The 27,443-nt window shown below is 40.7% G+C and overlaps 1 protein-coding gene across 2 annotated transcripts in view; it reads left to right on the forward strand.

Moving 5' to 3' along the window:
• The window catches only part of asic4a (acid-sensing (proton-gated) ion channel family member 4a), a 98,551-nt gene that overhangs the window by 55,063 nt on the left and 16,045 nt on the right, over positions 1-27,443 (forward strand). For both annotated transcript variants that reach the window (XM_037789943.1, XM_037789944.1), the window contains exons 2-4: positions 26,334-26,478; positions 26,839-26,966; positions 27,095-27,248. In XM_037789943.1, coding sequence (XP_037645871.1) covers positions 26,334-26,478; positions 26,839-26,966; positions 27,095-27,248 — 427 coding nt within the window. The remainder of the gene's footprint in view (positions 1-26,333; positions 26,479-26,838; positions 26,967-27,094; positions 27,249-27,443) is intronic.

Here is a 27,443-nt window from a genome sequence, read left to right on the forward strand (position 1 = left end):
GCCTCGCTGCATCATCCACCTCCATCATCAGGTTCTGTTGTGAGCGTAGTGAGGGAGTGACGGACATCATGCAGTTCAGGCCTGTGAATCACAGACTGATTCAAAGTCTTTGTCAAGACGGCGGATCAGAGCTGCTCCTCAGCTGCTTCATCCGGTGGCTGTCTTGTGGAAAAAGAGTTTTTCTTTAACCTCACACTGAGGTACGTGCTTTTCTAAATGAGCATCCGAATCGTCCAAAGTGAAGGAACTGTACTTATCGCTAAAGAAACAGAAATCCTACAAGGTTAATGGTTTCATAAGCAAGGTCAGACTGTGGGAGAGGAGATGTGAGGACGGAAATGTGAGCCGCTCCTCAGTCGGACAGACCTCCTGTAGTGAAAATGGTGAAAACGTGTTTCCCCGAGCTCCAGAGTGAGTTGAGCTCATATTTGAGTCATATTGACAGGACATCTGTTAAACTGGACCGGGCGAGGAACTCTTTCAGTTGGACTGAGAGCGGCAGCAGCAGGCTTGCTGGGCTGCAGGAACAGTTGATGGATGTGTCCTCAGACTGTGCGCCAAAGATTAAAGATACAGACAAGACACTGTCGCTGAGTCCAGACTTGGGGAAATATGGCCTTAATGAACCCTTATCCTTTGGATCTGACTTCTTGTGTGAAGCGACTTTTGCAGCTTTGACCCAAATCAAAACGCAGTAGTGGAACAGATTCAATGCGGAGAAGAGCCTGATTATTACAGCTGTGGTCAAAGACACAATCTGAGGTGCCTCATTAAAGGGAAAGGAAGCTACTTGTTCGAAGTAATATACTGTATTTCTGTTTTGGTGTTGATGAAGGGATAGTTGAACCTCACTAATAGGGCCATCAAGTTGGTCACTGTGACAAAGATATCAGGACTGCCTGAGAAGCCCCAAACTAACTTGAGTGGAAAGCATCAATCTGACCTTGAATCTCTTTGAGCCACTACTTTATCTGGCTTTTAATAGATTTGCTCATATTTTCAACCTTTAAATCCTTGAAGGAAGAAAAATATACTTATCTGGTTTTGGGTTTCTTTGCCTGCTCACTCTGTTGGTGGTTTGAAGGTCTGAGAAAATACACGTATTGATCTCTCAACGACTTTGCTGAACAACTTGGTCGGAGTTGTGTTGGGTTTGAACCCAAACCAACAATAGTTCCAACAGCTTGAGTGATTCGCCGTGAAGGACGGTACAACTAAAACTGATAATAGATATAATATTTTATGACAACAGAGGTTCGATACCAACGCACAGTAGGCACCTGTTCCAGCTTCTGTGGTGCCAGGAACTGGAACAGGTGGCCGTTGCACATGAAAATGCTTTAATAATAATGTAATAATAACCACTACAATTTAAAAAAAAAAAAAAAAAGTTTAATAAAATACTAATAATGTATTATGTAAAACTTGGAAATAAAAGCTTATCTTCCATTATAATTTTTTTGTAATTTTTATATTTCATTTGTAATGTTTGATTTCAGGCTCAATATTAAAGCTACTGTGAAGATACTGGCATCATATGAAACTAAAAAACTATGGAATCCGTTGGTACCAACCATGTCATACTAGCTTGTTGGGACAGAGGCTAAATAACGCTCCAAACTTGTGCTAAATTTTACAAGGAAAAACTGTCATTGGCCATTTTCAGAGGGATCCCTTGACCTCTGACCTCAAAATATGTGAATGTAAATGGGTTCTATGGGTACCCACAAATCTCCGTTTTACAGACATGTTCACTTTATGATAATCACATGCAGTTTGGGGCAAGTCATAGTCAAGTCAGCACACTGACACACTGACAGCTGTTGTTCCCTGTTGGGCTGCAGTTTGCCATGTTATGATTTAATTTTATGCTAAATGCAGTATACCTGTGAGGGTTTCTGGACAATATTTGTCATTGTTTTGTGTTGTTAATTGATTCCAGTAATAGATTTATTCATACATTTGCATAAAGCAGCATATTTGTCCACTCCCATGTTGATAAGAGTATTAAATACTTGACAAATCTCCCTTTAATGTACATTTTGAACAGATGAAAGATGTGCCATTAATCATGGACAATCAGATTAATCGTGATTAAATATTTTAATCAATTGACAGCCCTACTATTTTCGCATCAAGAACATCTTTTGTAGTGTTGTGTGAATTAATGTCATTCATCTCGTGATTTAAAAAAAAATCAAATCAAAAAATGTTATGTCAATTGTGTTTTAGAAAATCTAATTATGGCATAATGAAAAGGCAACGAATTAAGTTATCAGCATTTCATTTTTATCTCTGAAATGCCGCATTCTGATGAAACTCTCAATTCTGTGTCTTTTAATTGTTGTGATGTGATTTCCGTTTGGTTGTAGTTGTAGTTGAAGTTGTATTGCAGTTTGTTGCAGCAGCAGGACAGTGCATGTCCCAGTGGAAGGCAGTAAGTAGTACTAAGCTTTGAATAATAGCAAGGGAGGACCATGCAAATAGGCCGAATATTTCATGTTAGGGCCAGTCATGATGACAAAAGAAGAAAAAAAAAAGCATACCTTTTAGTTTCATTCAGCAAAGCTGCTCCATCGTTAAATAGTTGCTGTGCAAGTACCTCCTGGGAAATTAAAAACATATTGTGCCACAATTTCCCTGTGACTCAGAGCATCCCTTGGGAGGGCACTTTTAAAATTTCTAATAAAGGAGACTTCAAATTACAGAGAGGGGACCTGGCATTAATTAAACTGGGGATTTCAGCAGGGTCAACCTCTCATATTTATCTGTTTATACTCATGCTTTGGTCTTCTGTAAGGACTGTTTGGTGTATTGAGGTCACCGCTCATGGGTAAAACAAACATGTGGATGTTCTCAAGTATGATACGGAGATGATTTATGTGTTACAATAAACTAAAAATCATAAGGTGATAAAACAAAGTGGTGCAGAGGGCTCGGGATGATCTGACAAAGTTCTCTTTTCTCTTATTTTGCTTCTTTAAAATGTCATCAGGGGGCCTTTCACTGTGGAAAAAAGTGCTGTTTGCTTCTTAATTATCAGATTGTAATGTCATCACCTCATTTGTCAGATTAACCTTTTAAGAGGGTGTGCAGTCTGTCTGTTTTAACAAGGCTTTTCTTGCCCTACAAAATGACCTGCTCCGGTCTAAGTGTGCCATTATTTCTGCTGTACCAATCTACAAATGATCACTCACCAACTACCTGCAGTTTCACGAGAGTACAAGCACCCGTAATTTACTGCCCTACCGCAGCACACTGCTGTGAATCTATTTTAATTCAGGATACTAAACTTGCGGCTAATGTTGTTTGCAGCCTTGACTTGGGCTAAATTGCAGGCTGGTTGGCAGGCAATATACAAACAATATAGGATGTTGTTTCTCTGTGTGTGTGTATCTGAAACAGGACTGTGGTGGGGCGTGAATAATTATATACTTCCTGTTTCAAGGAATACAACTGCATGTTTTGTTTTGTTTTGTTTCCCCCCCCCCCGCTGGTAGTGGAAACTAAACACGGCGATGGCGCCCAGATTGCTGAAATGTGATGATGTGAAAAGAAGTAGTAACACTGTTGTGGACATTTTATTATCCCAAAGGATGAGTTCAACTGATTTTTGTTTTGATCCACATTCCTGTAGCTCCACTGTCAGTCAACTATCACCCGACTCAGCAGTTCCCCCTTGTTTCTTCTCATTGTTCTGCTTATTTACAGCCTGCAACTTTACTGTTGTGGTTCATTTTCATCACTTTCATGGAACTTGTCTCCAGAAAAAAGCTCAGATAAACGGACTTTACATGAACTGTCCAGCACCAAACGACAGGTAAGAGATAATGTACAGTGAGCCGCTTCGCGTCGGGGTTTATCTCACACCAATGACCCGCTAGCTGTACATTATCCCGCTTATTACACGGCTACTTACTTAAGGAATCAATAATTTGACACAAAATGGTCTGATACCAGAACTGCACCCATAGAAACAGTCTGTTATAAATAAATAACAGACGGTAGAACACCATGATTGACCAATCAGAATCGAATATTCAACAAAGCCATGCAATAAACAAAGTAGTAGTGGAATATCTAGCAGCTAGAGAGTTAGATATTTCCCTCAGGAGTTGGTAGAGACCAAAAACAGAGCTAAAATGAGAGTGAATATTGGATTTAGATTCACCACAAACACGATGCCAAAGAAATGCTAATGTTCTATACTAGCTGGATGTTTAAATAAGCAACTGTTTACTAACATCATCCATAATAACAACTTTTAAAAGTGATAATATGTCAGTGTTGTGATTACAGCTTGTTATACTGCCCCCAAGAGGCCAAAAAAGTGTAATATAATATATATATATAATGTGTAGTAATATAATATATATAAATACTGCCGGATTAACAGTGTCAACAATTATTTATTTCTACAATATCTATTGTGGCAGTGTTCGGGCAGATAGCCCTGCTGTCAGCTTTGTGTGTGTGTGTGTCATGTTATTTGTCATTTCCTCTGGATGAACAACATTTGCTGGCAGTGTTTACAACACAAGGATTTAATCAAGGCTTTGTTTTCACAATTACAACTAGTGATCCCAATCAGTAATTTCCTGTTGTCAGATAAATGGAGCCAGATAACTGCGGTTCATTGTGAACAAAACTTTACCCGCCACGCTTTGCAGCAGCAACGTTTTGAGCTCCCTGTCTTTGCTTCCGCATTACGTCACATCTACGATCTACACGTGCCCCTTTCTTCTCTTTTCTTTTCTTTTCACACATTGTGCGGGAACACACCTGGCTTCCATATCTCTCCTCTTTGTATCCTGACATTTTCTCCAGCTTGCAGATCAGATAGTTGTCTTGTTTAGCCTGTCGTAGTAGAGTTTTTGTTTCTCCTGCCTTTCATTGAGCTGCCTGCGTAGCGAGACTGTTTCCACTGGAGGCTGAGGCCGTTTTCCTTTCAGCCGACGTCCTATCAGCAACTGCACTGGTGATAACCCTAAACTCCAGCGGTGTATTACGGTTCTCCCAACAGTGCAATGTAGCGGTCGCCGTTATTACATTATTTCTAATAGTCTGTACAGTTCTGGGCACGGCCAACTTTCTGCAAAGTCTTTGAATTCAGCACTGGCAAACTGAGGACCATTATCTGAGATGATGACATCGGGAACAACATGTATTGTAAACATCAACATCAACGTTTTTTGGCATCATTGGGCAAAGATTCCATAATAACCTTTCAGCATATTGTAATTCATGTGCTCTGAGAGACTTCTGCACCTCCTCGTGGCTCTGTTTTCAGGCTTCAAAAAATCTAATCCAATCACAGGTCATTTCAGAGAGAGAGCGTTCCTATTGGCTGTTCATTCAATTTAGGCAGCTGTCAATCACTCGCGAACTCCGATCAAACTCCGATCTGTGCGAAATTCCAAACGGCAATGGCAGGAATCTGTATCTTCCTTTGGGGTTATTAAAGGTACACGGATTTGAGCTTTCATCATCAAATTGTATTTGCCAGAAGGCCTGATTAGCACAGAGAAGTACTTTTCATTTTGCACATACTTCCTCAATAGTGAGCAATGGATAGTGTGTAACAGTGTGGTCAATCTGTATGTGGTGCTCACCATCGAAGACATCATCATAGTCTTTAACAATGTCCTTTTCCTTTTCAACATCATGCACTCTTTTCACTGCTTGATCTCCCACATTGGTGTTCTCTTGCCCAGTGGTGCTATCTTATGACCAGAGGAGGCAACAGGTTTGCTTGTACTTGAACCTGCCTCTTAACATCCAGTGCATTGAATGTTTTAACTGACATTCAGTCTGCACCTGTGTCTAGTCCAAAATGTTCTCTTTTATTCTCAAGTATTTTTCTTCCTGAGATTCTGTCTCTGCAGACTCCGTCAGCCCGGTGTTTTCATGCTCCTCTTTAACTATCCCTATGAACATGTCATTTTCACTCTCACTGCCCAATTTCATGCACTTTCTTTCCATGCTGGAGCTGACCCTGTGATCTACACATCTCTGCAAAATGACTCATCTTGTGGCATGATTTACATGTCTGTCCAGTGGCAGGACGTGTTTTTTGTTCCTTGTTTGAAGTCACGTCTACTGCGAGTTTTTGTTCAAGATTTACTGCGTATGCTTTGACTTTGTTGTCTTTTGGCTTGACTGCTATTATTCTGTTGACTTCCACTTCTCTTGTCAGTGCTTTGACTTGGCTGGATGTAATTTCACGTGCAAGGCGGCTATCGATTGCTTTTTCTAATGTGCCTCTCTTAACAGTCTGCCTCTCACCTGGCCGTTAAGCAAGATACTATTCTGTCACGTAGCAGGGAATCAAGCGGCCATCCAAATTCACAATCTTTTGCTTTATTTATTAGTCCGTGGTGTCAATGGGTTCTGCCGGTTTCTGGGCTACGTGTATATAAGTGAAGTTTATTCTGAGCTCACAGTAGTCCTGAAACTTCCTCTTCAGTATGTCTATTAAATCACTCTTGTCTCCTCAAAAGTGTTGCATTTGATCGCCTCCTCTGAATCCATTTGTTCCAATTTTTTGGCTAGATTGCCCTGCAGACTCAAACTCAGTGGAGGCTGAAACTGCGCCATACTCTCCCGCCTTAAATTCTGACACCATGTTATATGATGTATATGGAGCCAACTGCAGTTCATTGTGAATATAACGTTACTGGCCCAGTTTTACAACCAACAACAACATTTTAGACTCCCTTTCTTTGCTTCCCAGGTATGTCACATCTACGATCTATGCAAGCCAACATGGCGTACAAGCCTGTTGCATTACCGTTACCATGTTCCCCCCACAGTGTTTCCCCTACTACTGGTTTTAATGAGTCTGGTTTTGTAGATTAACTGATGTATTGGAAAGAAATATGTACCACGAATTTTAAAATCTAAAACCTCCTGAACCATAGACTGTATATAAGAAGTAGACGTCACCATGACGTCACCCATTGGTTTGTGGACTGCCATTTTTAAGCCTTGAGTCTGGCATTTTGGCTGTCGCCATCGTGATTTTTTTGCAACCAGATTAGACACAAGAGGATGGAGTAAAGTACAACTGAACGCTGAATAAGACATTTTTAGGCGATCAAAAATGTTACAATTAACTTTCATGAGGTGAAAACACACTGTGAAAGGGTTAAAGTTGTCAGACGACAACTCTCAGACCGGACAACGCCGTGGTAGCGACCTGTCAATCACAAGATAGCCACACCCTAAAGCATCCCCTGCTTTATGGTCTATTTGACTCTAAATGGGACCATAATTCACTAAATGAACATCATGCTGTATTGAAGAAGACTTGAAACTAGAGATTGAGACCATAAACTCATGTTTTCAATGTTTACTGAGGTAATAAATCAAGTGAGAAGTAGGCTCATTTTCTCATAGACTTCTATACAATCAGACTTCTTTTTGCAACCAGAAGAGTCGCCCCCTGCTGGCTGTTAGAAATAATGCAAGTTTAAGACACTTTCGCATTGGCTTCACTTCTCAGACCCGGAGGTTGCCCACTGCTCCTGACCCTTTTACATTAAATTAACTGACTCATGAAACAATTGATAAAAATAACTAAGCATTAAACATAGGTTCACGTGTACTTTAAGGTTCGGATGTAAACGGATATATATTCCCAGATATATAACAGGCTGGTAACAATTTAGAATCTGTCAGTACTCAACAGAGTGACCAGAGAAGTGGCTACATGTGCCTCAGTTATGGTACAGACCATGGTTGCATGACTTTAATTACATTGTCTGTTTGGCAGAGCAGTGGCACATCAATCTTATCTGCTAAACTGCATGCAACAACCACCAAACCTCAACCAAAACCTCTCAGCTGACTCAGAAGTACAGCACATATTCTGCCCTCTGTTTTGTCAATACAATGAAAAGAGAGTGAAAGCCTTTTTTTTTTTATCATTTTAGAATCCTTCTGTCTCCGTCTAATCTGAATTAATCTATTTTTTTAAATGTATTAACACAACTTGTGGTTTTTAGGTTGTAGCGGGCTCAGTTTTAAAGCTAGAGTGGAGATACTGACATCATATTAAACTACAAAACATCCATTGGTACCAACTGTGTCATACTAGCTTGTCACAAAGGAGGCTATATAATGCTGGAAAAACTGTCATGTCCATTTTCAAAGGGGTCCCTTGACCTCTGACCTGAAGATATGTGAATGAAAATGGGTTCTATGGGTACCCACGAGTCTCCCCTTTACAGACATGCCCACTTTATGATAATCACTTGCAGTTTGGGGCAAGTCATAGTCAAATCAGCACACTGACACACTGACAGCTGTTGTTGCCTGTTGGGCTGCAGTTTGACATGTTATGATTTGAGCATATTTTTTATGCTAAATGCAGTTTTCCGGACAATGGTTGTCATTGTTTTGTGTTGTTAATTGATTTTCCAATAATAAATATATACATACATTTGCATAAAGCAGCATATTTGCCCACTCCCATGTTGATAAGAGTATTAAATACTTGACAAATCTTCCTTTAAGGTACATTTTGAACAGATAAGAAAATGTGAGATTAATTTGCAATTAATCACGATTAACTATGGACAATCATGCAATTAGTGAATTGGTTTACATATTTGGATTTATAGGTGTAGATTTACATAAATAAGGAAAGGTAAGGCAAAAGGAAACTGTATTGACCCACATGTGCAACTGAGCTTGTTGCAGCAGTGACTGTAGCTTCACAGCCATAATATCCTTAAGTACACTTTTTATCAGTATAATAGATACCATGCTGCAGCCTATTGCATCACCATTATAACCATCATCGCAGCATAATAAACTTGTAATTTTCTATCAGTCAATTTGACAATATAAAGAAATGTGCCGTGTCCCAGGAGAGCCTCTTTGTTTGTTTTGTTTAGCATTACAGATTGGGCCTTAACAATGTTGGATCAAGCTTAATTAAAGATAAGGGCCAGCTTTATCTCCAGCTCAACAAACAGCAGGGTAGAGCCAAGTAGGAGTGATGGATGGTTCCTCCTAGCTTCTCTTGTTGTTTGTTTCATCCCGTGCTGTGTTTAAAAATGACCCTTCAAAACGGTACCAAGGGTGGAAACTAGTGTTCTCGGCTGCGCTGAAGGAGGACATGCTTGCTTGGGTAATCCTTTACCGTGGCTTTTACAAGGGCCTTTCTTGGCACCAAGGCAACCCTTCAAACATCAATATCGGGTGTGCGCTATCCCCTTTGGGTAGGTTCAGTTGATGGCTTTCCATCCCTGTATGAGGGCTGGCTGGCAGAGATGGAGGAGGCATGGGAATGCACTGACATTGATTTCTTCATCCCAATGCACACGCTGATGTATTGACTGCCGTACCGATCAGTTAGCGACATTCTGTTTGCCACTGTTTGCTGGAGCTGAAAGACAGCGAACAGAATTTTATCAGACCAAGCCACCGAGTCAAAGGCCACACTCATTTCATTTCACTGGAACACTGCTTTCTTTTTCTGTTTCTTTTAGGAGGAAAAACTCGACTCTTGACTGTTTTCGTGTGTGAAATGTTGCCAGAGCCAGTTTAGAAAAGAAGTCTCGACTTACTGTTCAAGCTATGATGACAACCAATGTGATTATCTTGAGGGGTGTCTGGGTGCAAACAGTAGGCTTGCTCTTCTGTGTTGCACTTACTGTCATTCACTCGCAGTCAGCTGCTCATGTTTAAAACGTCTATAGACTCTGTGAAGGGGTGCAGACACGCATAGAGAGAGTGGAGTCGGCCGGGCCTTCCCTCTTTCGTCACAGTGAAGAGTCTCTGATGCATGGGGCTTTGTTATCATAATTTAGTCATCTCAATGGTGTCAGCGCTCGCTAATGATAAATCATGCGGAGCGCAGAATTCACAGACTGCAAGATGTTAAGGCCTCTGATGTTTTCAGAGGTATATTTTGCAGCCTGTTGTCACGGCGCGGCTAAAATAAACATGCTCCATTTCTGACATCTGTCAAAGTGAATTATAGATCTCGAAAAGAGTTGCAGAAGTCACAATTCTTCATCTTGGTTTACAGCTTTGTTGTTTTTTATAATAAGTCATGCGTCTGTAGTGCCTGACTGGAGTCTGACTTATACAGCGAGTGCTCCGGAGGCAGAATACGAGCAGAAACTCACTGCAGCTGCTCTCCACCTTCAGGTAGTGGAGTTGAATCTGTGTGTGTGTGTGTGTGTGTGTGTGTGTGTGTGTGTGTGTGTGTGTGTGTGTGTGTGTGTGTGTGTGTGTGTGTGTGTGTGTGTGTGTGTGTGTGTGTGTGTGTGTGTGTGTGTGTGTGTGTGTGTGTGTGTGTGTGTGTGTGTGTGTGTGTGTGTGTGTGTGTGTGTGTCTGGAAGGGTACAAATGACCTTGCAGCATGAGAAATAATCCTTCATATCAAAATGTAAACGGTAAATTAATTGTATGTCTTCACTCATAACCCTAAAATCTATTAAAGCATTTAAATTCAAATAGCCTGATGATTATTTGCAATGCACCGATTGCCAGATATGATGGATATGTAAAGCGTTTGCATTATATCACCTCGCTCCTGCCTGCAAAAGTGCTCGTCGCTGGAAGCATCGAGGTTGGCTTTGTGTCCGTCGCATGCAATGAAATTGCTCTGAGTCGTATTAATGGAAGTCGGTGACAATCTGAGCGGCTCGGGACAAGGTCAAAGTCGAGGGTGCCACCTTTGAAATTGATTTGACACAGATTCATCCGCGTGGAGCAAATGTGTGTTAAAAAATGCATGCGCTTGATATTTTCATATTATAAATGTTGAAGCCTTGTTCACCTGTGACTCATAGAAGGAAAAATAAATGTATTAAGGTCTTGTCTCGTAGATAGAAATACTGTGTAAATACCTCCACCTGCATTACAGATGACGGATAAAATCAGTTTATATTGACAGAAAAATAATTATCTGTTGAATTACAAATGGGAAAAAAATCTATACATATTTTATATATAATCTTTCCTAAATATTTAGGCATAAAGTATCTAGAATATTTTTGGTACTGGTTGTCATTTCTGTACCGTTTAATCGTCATCAGTGTTTCCATCAATGTCTACCACTGGAGTGATCTTTGTTTAGCTTGTTGTGCTAATATTTGCTTATTAGCACAAACAAAGCTGATGGGAAGGTCATTAAGTTTGACGGTGTTTGGACCTAAATCAAAGTGTTGGCAATCACCAACGTCATTAGAATTAATCCTCTGGGCACCACGGGTGCCAAATTTCATTGCAATCCATTCAGTCGTTGCCAAGACTGAAACAAAAACAAATGTCAACCTCATGGTGGCACTAGAATGGAGGTCAGGGGGTCACCAAAGTCATCAGGGTTCATCCTCTGGGGACCATGAACGTCTTTACAGAATCTCATAGCAAACCATCCACTAGTTGTAGAGATATTTCAGTCTTGATCTGGAACTGACCGACCGACTGAAATCCCGAGTAGGGATTCACGATTTTGAAAAAAAATTCTATTTGCGATTATTTTTTGACTGATATTGCGATATGATTTGCGATAATAGAGGAAATGATAATTTTTACACCATTATTCTCATTTTCATCAAAACATTTTGAAATATTTATGGTGTGATTTTTGCAGGGATCCGTACCAAACAAAAATGTTTTCTTAAGTCTGTAGAATATGATTTGTAGGCCAGAACATCTCCGCATTACCACAATATTTAATTTAAAATGGTGATTTTGACACACATTTCACCTTTAACAAATATTACGATTTTAACAAACACTACAATTGTAAAATCGCAGTTGGCCATATTGCGATTTCAATAACATTTTTGATTAATTGTGCAGCCCTAATCCCAAGGTTTCATAATTTCTTCTATTAAATATAAGACATTTACATGCTTTTAACTTCTTCTTTCTTTGATTTAAACTGCAGTCACGTTGTTAAACAAGAATTGTTGAGGTCATATGACCATCATGTGACAAAATGGCCTTGTGACCATTGTATGTGTGGTTATATGTAGCTTTTGCCGGTCTTTGTGTCTCTTCTTATTGCGACACAGTGAGTATAATGGTTAACATAATGGCAACGATCAACTCGACCTCCACCACAGCTCGGCCGAGTGTACAATGGCTCAGACTCACTCTAAGGCTTTGGCTGTAAATAACAACAAACGGCTTCAGTGTGAGTAAACTCGGAGGAGATCAAATGCACATTGACAGTCAGAGTTGTAACCACAGGAAGCCGTCCAATGTTTTGAGGCCCTATCACAAGCAAGTTCTTTAACTGACAGTCAGAGCCCAGGCAACAGGCCGGGGATTGTCACGACTGTGGGATATGCAGAGCCCAACATCAACTCTTTCTAATCCACTCTGAGCTGTGTGGCCTCTGATGCCGGATATCAAAAGTGCCTGCTATGTTCGTGGAAAATTAAAATTTAAAAGTGAGGCAGCTGTGTCATCAACTTCTAAAGGTGTCTGAATCAAATGCAATAACCTTGTTAGCAAGGTGTGAAATGGATCTTTTGAAGAATGTTTTATGAAACCTCAAAATGGACATTGAACCGCAAACATAAAAGGATTGATAGATTATTATGGAAAAAATGAGCAAAAATGTTTAAAACATTTTGACCGCAGGCTTGTCCTTGAAGTTTGGGCACCTCAGATGCTTCCTGGAAGGCGTCCTGTGAGCTCATGATTCCCATTTGGCAGACCTGGAGTCCACATGCCAAACATCTGGAGAGGTGGCATCCAGCCACTCGGGTAATACCGGGCCAGATATGTGGCCTGTCTTTGATCTGCAGACGGGGATTACAGTGGTCCTCTACTCTCTCACTCTTAATAACCTGGTATTAAAGGGGCATCGAATCATCTTTAATCTTTATCGACCTCCATTGGCGAACAGTAGGAGTTGCAACAACAGTAGGTAATAGATGAGCCTAAAGGCACAGAGAGAGACTCGTGAGAGATCCAACAGGATGTCTGGTGAAGAAGTGATCTGTCAATGTGCTAAATACTGGAATCGTCATACTGTCGAGTAATAAATAGGGATGCACCAATCCGACTTTTTCAGTCTCGATAGCGATACCAGGGCTTTGGGTATCGACCGGTACCAAGTACAGATCCGATACCAGTGTTTAATTAATAAGCTTTATGTCTCTGTGTAAGGCAACATCAGGCTCGACTTAAACACTGCTTTCCTAACGTTGTAAAACAAAATGTGTCCATTAATTTAGGGCTGTCAATCGATTAAAAGATTTAATCGCAAATTAATCTCATTTTTTGTCTGTTCAAAATGTATCTTAAAGGAAGATTAGTCAACTAATAAATACTCTTATTAACATGGGAGTGGGCAAATATGCTTTTTTTATGCAAATGCATATATATTTATTATTGGAAATCAATTAACAACACAAAACAATGACAAATATTTTCCAGAAACCCTCACAGGTACTGCATTTAGCATAGAAAATATGCTCAAATCATAACATGGCAAACTGAAGCCCAACAGGCAACAACAGCTTTCAGTGTGTCAGTGTGCTGACTTGACTATGACTTGCCCAAAACTGCATGTGATTATCATAAAGTGGGCATGTCTGTAAAGGGGAGACTCGTGGGTACCCGGAAAACCCATTTTCACCCCTTTGAAAATGGCCATGCCAGTTTTTCCTCGCCAAAATTTAGCGCAAGTTCGGAGCGTTATTTAGTCTCCTTCACGACAAGCAAAATCACAAGTTGTGTTAATGCGTCAAAGAAATTAGTGGCATTAAAACAAATTTGCGTTAACTCGTTTAACCTCGCGACATGCTAGTATGACATGGTTGGTACCAATGGATTCTTTAAGATGTTTAATTTCATTTGATGCCACTAACTTCACTCTAGCTGTAAAACTGAGCCCGCTACAACCTCCGAAAGATCGATTGCAATAAAGAAATTAGTGGCGTTAAAACGTTAATGCGTTATTATCACGTTAAATTTGACAGCCCTAATTAGGAGATAGGTGAATCGTCCCAGCCCTGGTATCGGTGCATCCCTAGTAATAAAAGTGCTTTGCTTGTGAGGGTGTGTAGCTTTCAGAACTGATGTGATGCTGGTCGCTCTTTTGTATGATGATGCTGCAAGGATGTGTGTATGTGTGTGTGTGTGTGTGTGTTTGTGTGTTTGTATTTGTGTGGGTGGTTGAATGAGCTTGTGGCATTTTTGTTCCACAATGTAATAAACACAAGACAGCTAGTTTATACTGCCAGAAATGTCACCACCTGTATTTTAATTAATGAAATGAATCATCAACTGTACCAGTCCCCTGCAGATACACTGTGCAGACATGTGGGCATTTTGTCCAGTAAAAGCTGTGACTTTGATCAGAGTCGGTCAAGGACAGGATCAGCGTTCTGAGCTCTCCAGTTCCTGTTCGATCTGCCGACCTTTTGTTCCATCGCTGCATTATCTCCTTCTTTAACTCAGCCTTTTGAGAGGACTGTGATTAGAGGCCGAATTAAACTGGGCGTGTTTAGGTGTGCAGTCTAAACCTCTGCGTCTGCCAAACTTCCTTGGGCTCCGACTTTAGATCCAGCTTAGTCTAATGGACTGTGAGATCTGCTTTTGACTCAAAACAAGCTCTTTCGCCTGAGCAAAAACACTAATCAGACTTGTTTACTCGGATGATTTATGTAGCATGAAAAACACGAATCCCCATGCTCATAAATGTTACACGGTTGAGAGGCAAATATTGTTTCACTGTTGCACTCACCGAGAGGTTTGGGTTGGGATAAGTGAGTCAGTAAGTGGATAAGTGAGTGCAGTTATTGCACCATCTTGTGAATAAAGCCAGTGTTGCATGTCATTAGGAGTCCAGGACATTAGAGATGTTACACTGGGGCACAAGAGGAGAAAATGTATTTATGATTATCTCACGCAGCAGCTGCGTTTTATAAAATACTTGCAATCACAAGCATTTGTATATGTTGATGCATGTGCTCAGTTATGAATAACTTGTCACAAAATGACAAGCGCTAGCAGCTGATATTTATTTGCATCTGTATCTCTCCCTCATATCTCTGAAGGGACACCATATTTTATATTGATGATTCATGTCAAGAGATTGTAGATCCTGCTTTTCCTCTTCAGCAGTTTCATCAACCCTAACATGTGGCTCCAATCCAACAGATATCATTTCCCCAGAGTTCCCCGGGAAAGAAAAACAACCGAGCAGGTGTCTTGGTTATGATGAATACTAAATAAAAGTTTGGCCAGGGAACTGTGACGGCGTTTCTTCAGTGGCAGTTGGGTGGAAGAGTGTTTGTGTTTTGGAGTGGTTGCCAGAGTCTGAGAGAAGCAGGGAGCGGTGCGAGATTGAGAGCTTAGGAAATGAAATCCTGTGTTAATGACAGAGGTACCTTAATTAAACCTGAATATCTAAATGACTGCAGAAAAACAAGGTCGACAGTTAGACAAATGCCTAAGGCTGTTTGCCGGCGCAGTGCCCTGGGCAGACTTTTCCTCGGCTGTATCGGCGTCGGCCGTACAGAATGACTGATCAGGACTGTGGGCGAAATGAGGTGAAGTGGAAAAGTGAAGCATACTAGGCTCATGTATAGCTATCTTGAGAGCCCCATTAGCTCATACATTCAGCATGACTGTACACTGTACTCGACTCTTCTGAGCCATGACCCTGAGCGCTGGAGTGGAATAAATAGCCTGAAATTGTTCCTAAACCACCACAGGCCGAAAAATAACCATAGCTTAACCAGAGGCGCTGTACTGTAAGGGTTAGACGGGGAGGATCCTAAATGACTCAGATGAACCAGAGTTTGACAGTAGGATCACTCCAACATGCCGGGATTATACATTTGTAGCTGTTTTTGAGCTATTATCTAGAGGATTAAAATTAAGCGCATTATTGTCAATACTTAATAAAGATTAATTGAAAATGAATCACACATGTTTTATCTGTTCAAAATGTACCTTAAAGGGAGATTTGTCAAGTATTTAATACTATTATCAACATGGGAGTGGGCAAATATGCTGCTTTATGCAAATGTATGTATATATTTATTATTGTAAATCAATTAACAACACAAAATGATGACAAATATTGTCCAGAAACCCTCACAGGTACTGCATTTAGCATAAAACAATATGCTCTAATCATAACATGGCAAACTGCAGCCCAACAGGCAACAACAGCTGTCAGTGTGTCAGTGTGCTGACTTGACTATGACTTGCCCCAAAACTGCATGTGATTATCATAAAGTGGGCATGTCTGTAAAGGGGAGACTCGTGGGTACCCATAGAACCCATTTTCATTCATATATCTTGAGGTTACAGGTCAAGAGATCTCTTTAAAAATGGCCATGCCAGTTTTTCCTCGCCAATATTTAAAGTAAGTTTGGAGCGTTATTTAACCTCCTTTGCGACAAGCTAGCATGACATCGTTGGTACCAATGGATTCCTCAGGTTTTTTAGTTTCATAGTATGCCAGTATCTTCACATTAAAACGTTTAATTGTGTCAAAGAAATTTGTGGTGTTAAAACGAATAGGTGTTAACGCACTATTATCACGTTAACTTTGATAGCCCTGTTTTATTATATAAACTATTAACCTATTAACAATGTGACAGCCCGCCAATAGGCCCGACAGCTATATTGTCTTTCAGAGGCTGTTGTAGGCTCAGTCTTAAAGCTAGAAGAAGATACTGGTATCATATGAAACTAGAAAACCTAAGGGATCGATTGGTACCAACCATGTCATGTTAGCTTGTTGTGACGGAGGCTAAATAACGCTCCGAACTTACGCAAAATTTTGGCGAGGAAAAACTGGCGTGGCCATTTTCAAAGGGGTCCCTTGACCTCTGACCTCAAGATATGTGAATGAAAACTCTGAGATGAACAAAGTGAAAACTGTATCTTATTAGATAAAACAGATGTTGACAAACTGCATAATTTGCAGTTGAAAAAAAGGTAATAAATCTCAATATATCTTATCTCAATACTCAGCATATCGCAAAATGTTAAAATCGCAATAAGACCATATCGTGATAATATCGTATTGTGGGTCCTCAGGTGATTCCCACCCCCAACCATCATCCAGGTTGACTCATTCCATCAGAGATAAATGGATAATGACAACTATTGTTCCATATGGAGCATAATTAATAGGCGCTGTTCAGTTGGACTCTTAAGGTCAAGAATTATTACCATTTTGGTTGGACCCAGGCACAGGCTCTCTCTGCAGGAAATGATTCATCTCAATTACACATAAAGGCTGATTAGGGACCTGTCTCACTGTGGTGATCCAGATGAATTATCCCCATTATGACAGTAGTTTCTAATCACATTTATAAAACAGCACCTTTATGGGCCCGCGGCCATGATGTTAGTGCAGACTGTACTCAAAGGAAGCTTTCACATCTCCGAGAGTGCTGCATGTAGTGGACTATTCTATTTGTGAGTTGCTGTATTGTGCTGGAGAGCCTGTCCATTTTCAACCTCTTTTTCAAGAGCATCTCTCACTGCTCCATTAGCTGAGTATGCTCGGATATGCGGGGAATAGCAGCATGGGAGGGGAGGGGTGGGGGGAATGGGAATACTAACATTTGAAGAGAGAGAGGTTTGCTGAGTGCACTGTTCTGACTTTGGTGCTCCACTTATTTTTGATGCTCTGTCGGAGGAAACCAGAAAGAGGGCAGGAAAGGCAGCGAAGAGATGAGTCAGAACTCCTACACTAATGACTGAAACAAGCCCTGCAGGTTTATATCAGAGTTCATCTTTTTAATGTATGGTATTTAGTCAAAAGGGAGAGCGAAACGTAGACTTGAAATGATCGAGTAAGTTCACCACCCTGTAGTGTAGCTCAATGTTTGATCATGAACACAGTGGGTCAGAGCCCAATTCAATCACAAAAGGTTATTTTTTTTCGTATTAATCAGAAGGTCTGCTGGGAGCGCTCATTATATCCAGCCTTCATTTACATTTCTTATGACAATTTGTGGAAATTACCACATTTATTAAACATGTTATTCTGCCCAACAGGAGAGTAAGACCAACCGCGATGACAGCCCGCTGATTGCACAGTATTTACCTCACTTGAATGACTGTATTAAACTACCATTGAGATCTCGGCACTCGGTGGCATAATGAAGGTCGGAATTGATACACAATAACTGTAATGTGTTGAATGGCAATCCAAAAGCTGCGTTCCCCGGCGCCGGCATTGAGATGGAGGTTAATGGTGCAAAACGTGTGCGCCTCACATTCCAGTCTGTTTAGGCTTCGTGTCTGAGCCTCTCGTCTGTTTGGCCAAACTGTTTTCTCTGAACATATCAGGGAGATGGGGGTTATGATGTTTGCTAGATTTGTATTTACTCCCCACTGTTGTAGAGATCTCAAAGCGCTGACCCAGGATAAAAGCAATCTGCCTGACATTTGATTGAGGATTATTTATGAATTATGCAGCTTAACCGTGGTGCATTGGGAAGAAGGAAAGATTTGGGAATGAGTTCTTATCACTACTTGTCAGTTTTTCAGACATGTGCGCTGAGTTAACACATCACTATCATTTTTCCTCTCCTAATCTCGAGCTAAAAAAGAAATGTTCAGAATCTCTGCAGCCTTGCTGGTAGCCTTGTTCATCATGATTTCGCTAGACTCCTGAAGGTCCTGTCACAGTAGAGAAAGATTGTGAAAGGATTTTTTATGTTTTTGAGTTTGGGATCATCTAAGAAAATACCCTGAAATAGCAGTTTGTGTCAAATAGAGCTGCAGTTGTCAAATATTAAATTAGTCGCCAACTATTTTGATAATCGATTAATCGGTTTGAGTATTGTTTTAAGAAACATTTCAGCTTCTTAAATGTCAATATTTTCTGGTTTCTTTACTCCTCTATGACAGTAAACTGAACATCTTTGAGTTGAGACATTTTATATACCAAACAACAATAATCAACAGATTAATTAACAGTGAAAATAATCGTTAGTTGCACCCTTAGTGTCAAATCTAATGCAATGCAATGGCACTGTAATACACCATATCTTAATGAAGCTGTTTTTGTTGTCACCGTGTCAGGTTTTTATTCAGCTGCAGCTGTAGTGTTGTTGTCGACTGTGTTATATTGAAAGGTGTTGCTAATGTTTTGTTCACCCCACGAGAAGGTCAGAGGGGTTTTTTTCTATTCAGGGCTATTTCAGGAAATCATGAATTGTGCAAGTGTACTCAAAGAACTGCTGTAAGAAATCTGGTGAGAGAATCCACCGATCCCTGAACCCGTCTTCTAATTAATGTCAAAAGAAGTTAAAAGCAGAGTAGAAGTGTACGCATAAATAGCAGCGATGACGATGTGGAGATCATCTTTAGCTTTACCTCTACCTCTTTTGTTGTTTAACAGAAGATCACATGCAGTTTAGAGTTGCTTTATCACCGTCTATTCTTCCTTTTTGGTGCTAGTGAAGAATCTCTGTCTGTATTGAGAGTGTGAGAAGGAAAAACTCATAGAGTAAAGTTCTGTATCCAGGACACAAATGGGACTATTGCATGCCAGGGTAAGAAAGGAAGAAATGCAGCAAAAATATTCACTCTGTAAATTTAGCTTCTCTCTTTTGAAGACTCATTCCTCACATTTTTCTTTTCCTCTCCCCAGAAGGACCTAAGACATCACATCCTTTTTGTACATCCTTGTAATGCCTGTTGGCAACAACAGTTTTGACCGAACTGGGGTGTCTCCCTAAATACTTTTTGAGGCAGCTATTTGGCTTCCCATTGTTACAGTACGTCCTTTTGTCCTCCAGTGCAGGTTGGGCAAAAAGCGATGGCACCGTCTCATATGCATAATGTGAGATTTATGCATTGTCATGGAAATTGTGATTTATTTATTTGGCTGGTTGTGTAACAGGGACTTTTGAATAATAAAATCCAACCTGCAGGCATCACCTGTCCATATAGTCCATAAAAAATGTGAACTAGGACACTTTTAGCTGCAGTGTGGATATCGCCAAACATTTATACTTCCTAATTCTTTGTCTTCATAGCAGGAAAGTAAAGAATGTTCTCTGTAAAACAGCTCTCTCCTGCAGTTACATTTTGTCTATTTTCTATGTGTATGCTTCATAACTAGTATGGTTTTCTTACAACAAGATGATGTCAGCCAATGGGATAAGCCAGATCCATTACCTCTTAGTGCAGTTTCCCTTATAACAGACAAAACTGAAAACAAACTGAATGGTTAATGGTTTGATCATCACATTGTCTATTAAAAAAGTTGATAATAGATTAAAAACTGGACGAGAGAGAGATTTTTGCAGTGCATTGACCTGCAGTCCTGTTGCATACACCGTTGGTCCTGCATAAATATTCAGTTCATGTCACATTGTGATTCGAGTCCTTCTGTTGGGAGGTTGTAAGGAAGCCATTAAATCAAGGAACGCTCTGTCTCAACCTTAAACCTGCATGAGCCGGCCTTAATGGTTTTCAACTGCCAATCAGTGCTGTGGCATATTCTACCACCCTCCGTAAATGAATTCAAATCCTCCCTCCTCATACTCGCAGAGCCGCCCGGCGACACGCAGCCCGCCTGGAAATAGATGTCCTCCGGAGAAGCACTGAAGTGATTCCTGCAGGTTATTTAAAAGGAAAAGTGCCATGGGACTGTCAGATCACGGCCATAAAGAGGGTTTTAAAGGGTTTCCCCCACTAGGGCTTATGAATTACATGGTAAGGGGTTGGTCTCCTAATGCATTTAGCATGGAGAGACAGAGAATAAAACAAGGCCCTTTGGAAGAAAAAACACTGCCAAAAGACACATAATGAATTGACATTTAAGACAGTTACGCTGTAATTGGTGAGGTACAGTATATGCAAATGACACGAAGTCAGGCATCTTTCCAAAGTATGTTGCCGCTGTAGACGAGGGCTCCAACTTAATGCGTTTATACGTCCACTGTCTAGTCTAGTCAAGTTGAGCTAACTTCAGAATCACAGATTTGTCTCAGGAAGTTTTACAGTGTGAACATAAGAAACCTTCTATCCTTGTAACCTCCATTTGAATAAGGACAAAAATGTACTCAAAAAATAGGAGAAACCTGAGGAAGAGGAAGAGAACACGGATCCCTCAGACATCCAATAGGTGTCATATATACAGAGTCAGAAGTAGGAGTGGCAGTGACAAGGAAACAAGGAACAGGACAGAGCATTTTACAATAAAGAATAAAGAAAAAACACAGTTCAGTTGCAGGCCGTAAAAACAAAACAATATGCAGTTTTCAAAGAAAACACTTTGTCACTGTAGAAAAAAGCACAAATGTAAATGACAACATTACTTTGGTTTCGGGGTCCTGCAACCAAGCAGGTCCTATCATATACAAGTAGTCAAGTGGTCCATTATTAATACAAGAATATTTATTATATCCCTCGAAGGCCCATCTCATTTACAGTTTATATTGTTTCTTAGTGGTGCACACACCATTACCAAACAAATCATCAATTATTCAAGCAAATTGCTACACGGTGAACATGGGGCCTTTGGGACCCCTGAGGTTATAGGGGCCCCGGGCCAGTAGATAATCCATCCTTGAATAGTAGAATCACAATATGGAGAAATGGAGTAATAATATTATGCAAATACACTACATACAGTACATAACAGAACAACATCATATTAAGTGTAAGAGAGTTTCAGGTTTGTATTCAGACCTCACAGAATGATATGGAACTGAAAAACATTTGGATCTGTTTTCCATTACCATCTAAACGTCTGCTGAACGGAGTGATATCGTTTAAGACCTCCGGATGACAACAAAGTGAACAATGCTACATTAAGTGCCGCAATAATTAGCTCTTGTAAACAACTTGAGTCACTCAGAGGAGTACAAAAACCTCTTTTCATTTGGTTTGTAACTGCCATGCTGCTGCTCTGTTTCAGCTTGTCAACAACAGTGCCAAGTCCCCACTTGGGAATTGCCCAAGTCAGCCCTGATACCTTTGCTAAATTCGGTGCGAGATGTAACAAGAGAAAAATGCTCCATCAATCACGTTGCAGATGCAGACAGAGAAGAGAGAGGGAGGGGGGGTTCAGAGGAAGAGAAATAAACCAGTGGAAGCTCTGCCAACAACCATTTCCTGGATAAGATGATGGGAAAACTTCGCCGTACTCTCTGGGGACATCATTTGTGAACGCACCAGCGTCCTCCAGAGCCCAAAGTTTTAGAGCGGAACCCAGGCACTTGGTCGGGGTGTTTTGAGCGTTTCTAAAGTGAAATCCTCCTTTGCCTCTGTTGCCTGCTCCATCAGATAAAGTCTGCCTGCGGAGGCTTAAGTGTGTCAATGAACGGCGGGAGGATCAATGATAAGTGCAGCTTACCTCCTCAACTGCTCCGCACCAGCCAAATAGAGATTAAACCATTTCAACCTAATAGCACATGTCAGTCAAAAGTCACACTTGAATACTTCTTCCCGGCCCCCGCCCCCACTTCGCAACCCCCCATTTTCTAATCACACTGGCTGGAAAGATGCTGCAGTTTACAACGAAATGCTGAGTGGCTAGCAGAACTTTTTTTTTTTTTTTACAATGGAGACCCCTTTGTAAGTTAACGCCTTCCCCATTTTGGACTGAAAGCCGGATGCCAGTAAAACGTCCACCTACAAAATGATTTCTATTCTATTGTCATAATTTTAATGTCTCTACTGAAATGTCCTGTGTTGAACAATAAAAAACATTATAAATTTGCATACTATTATGACTATTTACTTACTTACTTATTTATTTATTAAACTATTTTGCTCGGCCGCTTCCCAGAGGAGCATAAAGGGATCGATGGAAATAAATGGAAGTTAGAAAAATCAAGCACACAGATTTTGAGAGCAATCTCAAACTTTTTCATGTCAAGGACCTCCAGAATCAAAATCAATGCCCAATAGACCACAGACCATGGATGTATAAGAGGTTGTGTCCTGTGCTTTTGCCCTGCCTGTTAGTAAATAGCCTATAACTCCATTAAATTCTGTTTATGTCATGCTACTAGCGCTACTAGCTACTGGCCGATAGCCGGTTGTTTGGGAACAGAGACGTTAATACATCCCCCGCGGTACAGGCTTACAGCATACAGATCATGGGTCTATTATGAGATAATAAAAGTGATTAATAACAGCCAATATATTCATTATTACAGTTGCATACAGTTAGCAGGAAGCTGGCAGAACCGGATATGTCATATGAGTGTGCAGGGTGGGACCCTGGATTCGACTATTAGTGAATTTTACAACTTTTAGGACATAATTATTTAAATGAGTGCTGTTTAAATGTTCATACTGGGAAGTTGATTTACCTCCAAAAAAATGATCCTCTGATTTACAGACTATCTTTATACATTCATGGCTATGGACTCATTGGCGTTTTCAGTCCAAAATGGAAAACCGCAGCACCATCTAGCGGCTATTGTCAAAACAGCAGTTGAGTTTCGCCTCTTTGCTCCTACACTCTTCACCCGAACTGAGATCTGTCATTGTGTCAGCCTTTTCTCTGAATCCTCAACTAAGACTCACTTTGAAGGTTACCATTTGTAATGCATTCAAAAACACTCATTACAAACATGCATGCGCACACACTCACAGATCAAAAGCCTCCAGGTCTATTATTGCATAAAATACAGCTCTACTTCTAAACGCAGAGCTTTTGTAAATGGTACTCATTTCTTGCTCTAATCACTGTTGTGGATATTGCTAAATTGCCACTGTTCCAGGGAATTACGGGACCGAACCTCACAACCGTGACTTTGATTTGTTGTTCAGCCGTCTCAGATGTGAATACACCCTGTGGTCTGTAAATGAGAGTGTCTGTTGTTCCACCAGCATCCCTTATTTAGACATCACAGCACTCATTAGGTGGATCAAGCTGATATCAAAGTCAGAACACAGATGTCGATGTTTCGGAGGAGGCTGGGACGGTCGCAGTGTCTCTTTAATGATACGTCTGCCGTCTATTCGGCCCGATTGTTATTTCACTGCCATTTCTCTAGCGACTTGTCGGTTGACCTCTCCTGACATGTGATTCTTTCGGCTTTAATGGTTTCATCACTGTCCTCTTTTATTTGATGTTTGGGCAAAATGAATCCAATAGATTATTGTTTTTGCTCTGTGGAAAGACGCATTATGATGTATTATAAATGTGTTTAGAGGAGAAAGCACTACTCTCATGATAGTTGGATAGTTGTTGACGTGTGTGGCATTCTCAAAAGCCTTAAAGCCAGAACCGAGGCAAATTAAGTGACTTTTGTTTTACTTGTCTTACTTGTTTCGGCCTTTTCACAAAACACCTGAATAATAATGATGTCATCTGATTTGTGAAATGTTTTAAGCAGAACATACATGCCCACATATACTTGCCCCGCCACCCTTAGTTACTGTTGCTAAGCATGTCAAGCTTTCCATTCTCGCACATGTCACAGATGCAGTTTACAATGAAAACGGTGGCAGATTTACCTCTCTGTAATTTTTTGAAACAATGAGTCTTCACAGAGTAAAACAAAAGCAGGGTTTTGCGTTTCTAGCCAGCGGTTGCTAAAATGAAAACTGCTTGTTGAACGGCTTGTTGATGTTTCCAGCTAACTCGTTTTAAAATGAAATGTTGGAAATGTGTCTTTAATAATGAACTTGATGGGTGCATGCATATTATTGTGCCAAAAGGCTAAAGCTAACATATCTAAGGCAAAATGTCAACGTCCTCACCAGTTGATCCAAGTAGATGGCATAAAGAAAAAACATCCCGTTTGCCCGAAAAGGCGTATGAATGCCACGATAATGTGCAAGGCATTTAGCATGTAATAATCACGCCTTTCTTTCTTTTGGCGTGTCATTTGTACGCCATTCAATGTAAACGCATCTGCATAAATATGCCATGCTCAGAACTAGAGAGGTAGAATAAAAAGCGAGAAAGAGTACTTATGGCGGAGAGGTGGAGAAGTTGATGGATCCAATGTTTTGTAACGTTTGTGACGTGTTTTCCATAGTTATGTCATGTTGTTTCTGTACGTATTTTACTTAGTTTACGTACTTATTTTAAGCCCAACCGTGATTTTTTTCCTAATCCTAACTAAGTGGTTTTGTTGCCTAAACTGCGGACGTTACCATAGTTTTGTTGCGTGGCGCACAAATGATGAGTAAAAAGGCTAAAATGCGTCCTCATGACATGTGGAATGTCCTTGTAATGTCGTGCTATTGATACGCCTTCCTGTGAGACCGTTGAGGAAAACAATATTGTTCTTGTATTGCAGTGTAGAGTTTGTTAGTCCAAGTATTATAAGTACAATAATGAAAAAATGTGAGATGAGACTGTTATTTTGCTTTATTATGATCCTGTTATGATTAAAAAAATATGCTTTTTCACCAATGTGTTCGGCAAACGTAACGCTAGCTTACTGAAGGTATAGCCTACCTTTAGTACATTTAGTCCGTTCCTTACACTTATGCCAATACACGACCCCCCACACAGTTTAAAAGCTGTCATTAAAGCCCTTTATGCACGCTGCTTCAGCATGTGGAGAAATCCAAAGCTTGACAGGCCAGCCATGCCTGGTTACGGTTGCTAAGCTGTGATTGGATCATCACTGCTTGGGGGAGGGGTTTAGCGAACGGTTAATGAATGATTTGTAATAAGCATTTTGTGTTTTTCACAACATATTACAGATTTAATCAAATTTTAATCAGGATAAAAAAAAATATGAATAACTTAGATTTTCTCTAGTTTTAATCTGTTATTATTAAAATATTTATCAGTCAATTTGGGAGTGATGGCAGGTTCCCATCCTCTGTTTTGGCTTTTTGTTTTTACCTTTTTGTTTCCATGTAGACCAGGGATTGTCCCTCTATAACTCAGAGGAGATACCAGATAAATGCTCTGTAAGATGGACATTTTTCTGCAGTGCAGCAGTTTAGAGGAGACGCATAAACAAAGAGATGATGTGTCCCCCGCAGAGACAGCTCCTCTGATAGGTGGTGACATGATGCCTCTCACTTATTGTCTTTTGTTTTCTTTTGAAGGAAGATTAAAGAATCTCTTATGCCATTTGATATTTCAGTGGGCTGATAGTACTATTGAGCAGCATTGTGCAGGCTTTATGCGGTGGGTGTTGGGAATTCATTCAAATACAGTTTATCAAAGTCCATAAGGGACTGAGCCAGCCAGCAGACTGCATCCAGAGGTTTATGGGTAATAATCAGTAACTTGCCCAGGCAGACGCTCGGCTTGTTTATTTATTCTTTCTTCCATATCTGCCTTCATTGCAATGCACCACCAGTATGATGTTGTCACAGCCAGCGTTTGGACTTTGTCATGTTTATGGTGATGCTCATGATAGGAATCTTTTCTCTTCCAGGTTTACACCAGATATGGGAAATGCTACACTTTTAATGGCAACAAGACGACATCCAGGAAAAGCAAGCAGGGCGGAATGGGAAATGGGCTGGAGATCATGTTGGATATCCAGCAGGATGAGTATCTGCCCATCTGGAGAGAGACAAGTAAGCCTCAAAACTATTTGTCCAATGTAATCCCATCATATGCCACAGCGTGAGATACCTCCGCTGGGCTTTAAAATAACCTGCAAACATTTCCTCTGGGTCACGTACTGTAAATAATGCATTTTTTGATTGCATCCCTGCAACCTGGAAAATGTGATCTGTAAGAGGAAATTCCTGAACACAATACTCTACCTCAGATTTGTGTTTGCATTGTAGTTGTCACATAATATTAATCCCTACTGGCGTGTTTTTCAAACATGACTGAAATATGGTTTTCAGTTAGCTGTCAGATGAGACAGCCGTCTGAAATTCCCTTGAACTATCTCTTTGCAATGCTCCGTGCTCTGTTTCATCCTGAAGATGAGACGTCCCTGGAGGCCGGCATCCGAGTTCAGATCCACAGTCAGGACGAGCCTCCCTACATCCACCAGCTGGGCTTCGGCGTCTCTCCGGGCTTCCAGACCTTTGTTTCATGTCAGGAGCAGAGGGTAGGTCTTCTTCATCACAGCCCACCGTCGCCGCTTCCCCAACCCCCCCCACCAGATTACTCTTCTCTGTGCAACCGTTCGCCCCGTGGTGGTTCAGACTGGGGTCTAATAAATCTCTGTGTGCTTAGCTGACCTACCTGCCCCAGCCCTGGGGGAACTGCCGCTCCACCAGCAAAGAGAAGTTCCCGGGATACGACACATACAGCATCAGCGCCTGTCGCCTGCTCTGCGAGACCAACGAGGTCCTGCGAGTGTGCAGCTGCAGGATGGTGCACATGCCCGGTAAGATCAACCCCCACTTCACATTTACACAGAGCCCTGCAGGTGGCATAGGGGGAAGGGGAATACAAATGTACCAGGGCGGTCAATCTATTAAAATATTTAATCTTGATAAATCACACATTTTTTATGTTTTTAAAATGTGCCTTAAAGGGAGATTTGTCAAGTATTTAATACTCTAATCAACATGGGAGTGGG

This window comes from Sebastes umbrosus, chromosome 13 (assembly GCF_015220745.1).
Source record: "Sebastes umbrosus isolate fSebUmb1 chromosome 13, fSebUmb1.pri, whole genome shotgun sequence".
Classification (NCBI taxonomy): Eukaryota; Metazoa; Chordata; class Actinopteri; order Perciformes; family Sebastidae; genus Sebastes; species Sebastes umbrosus.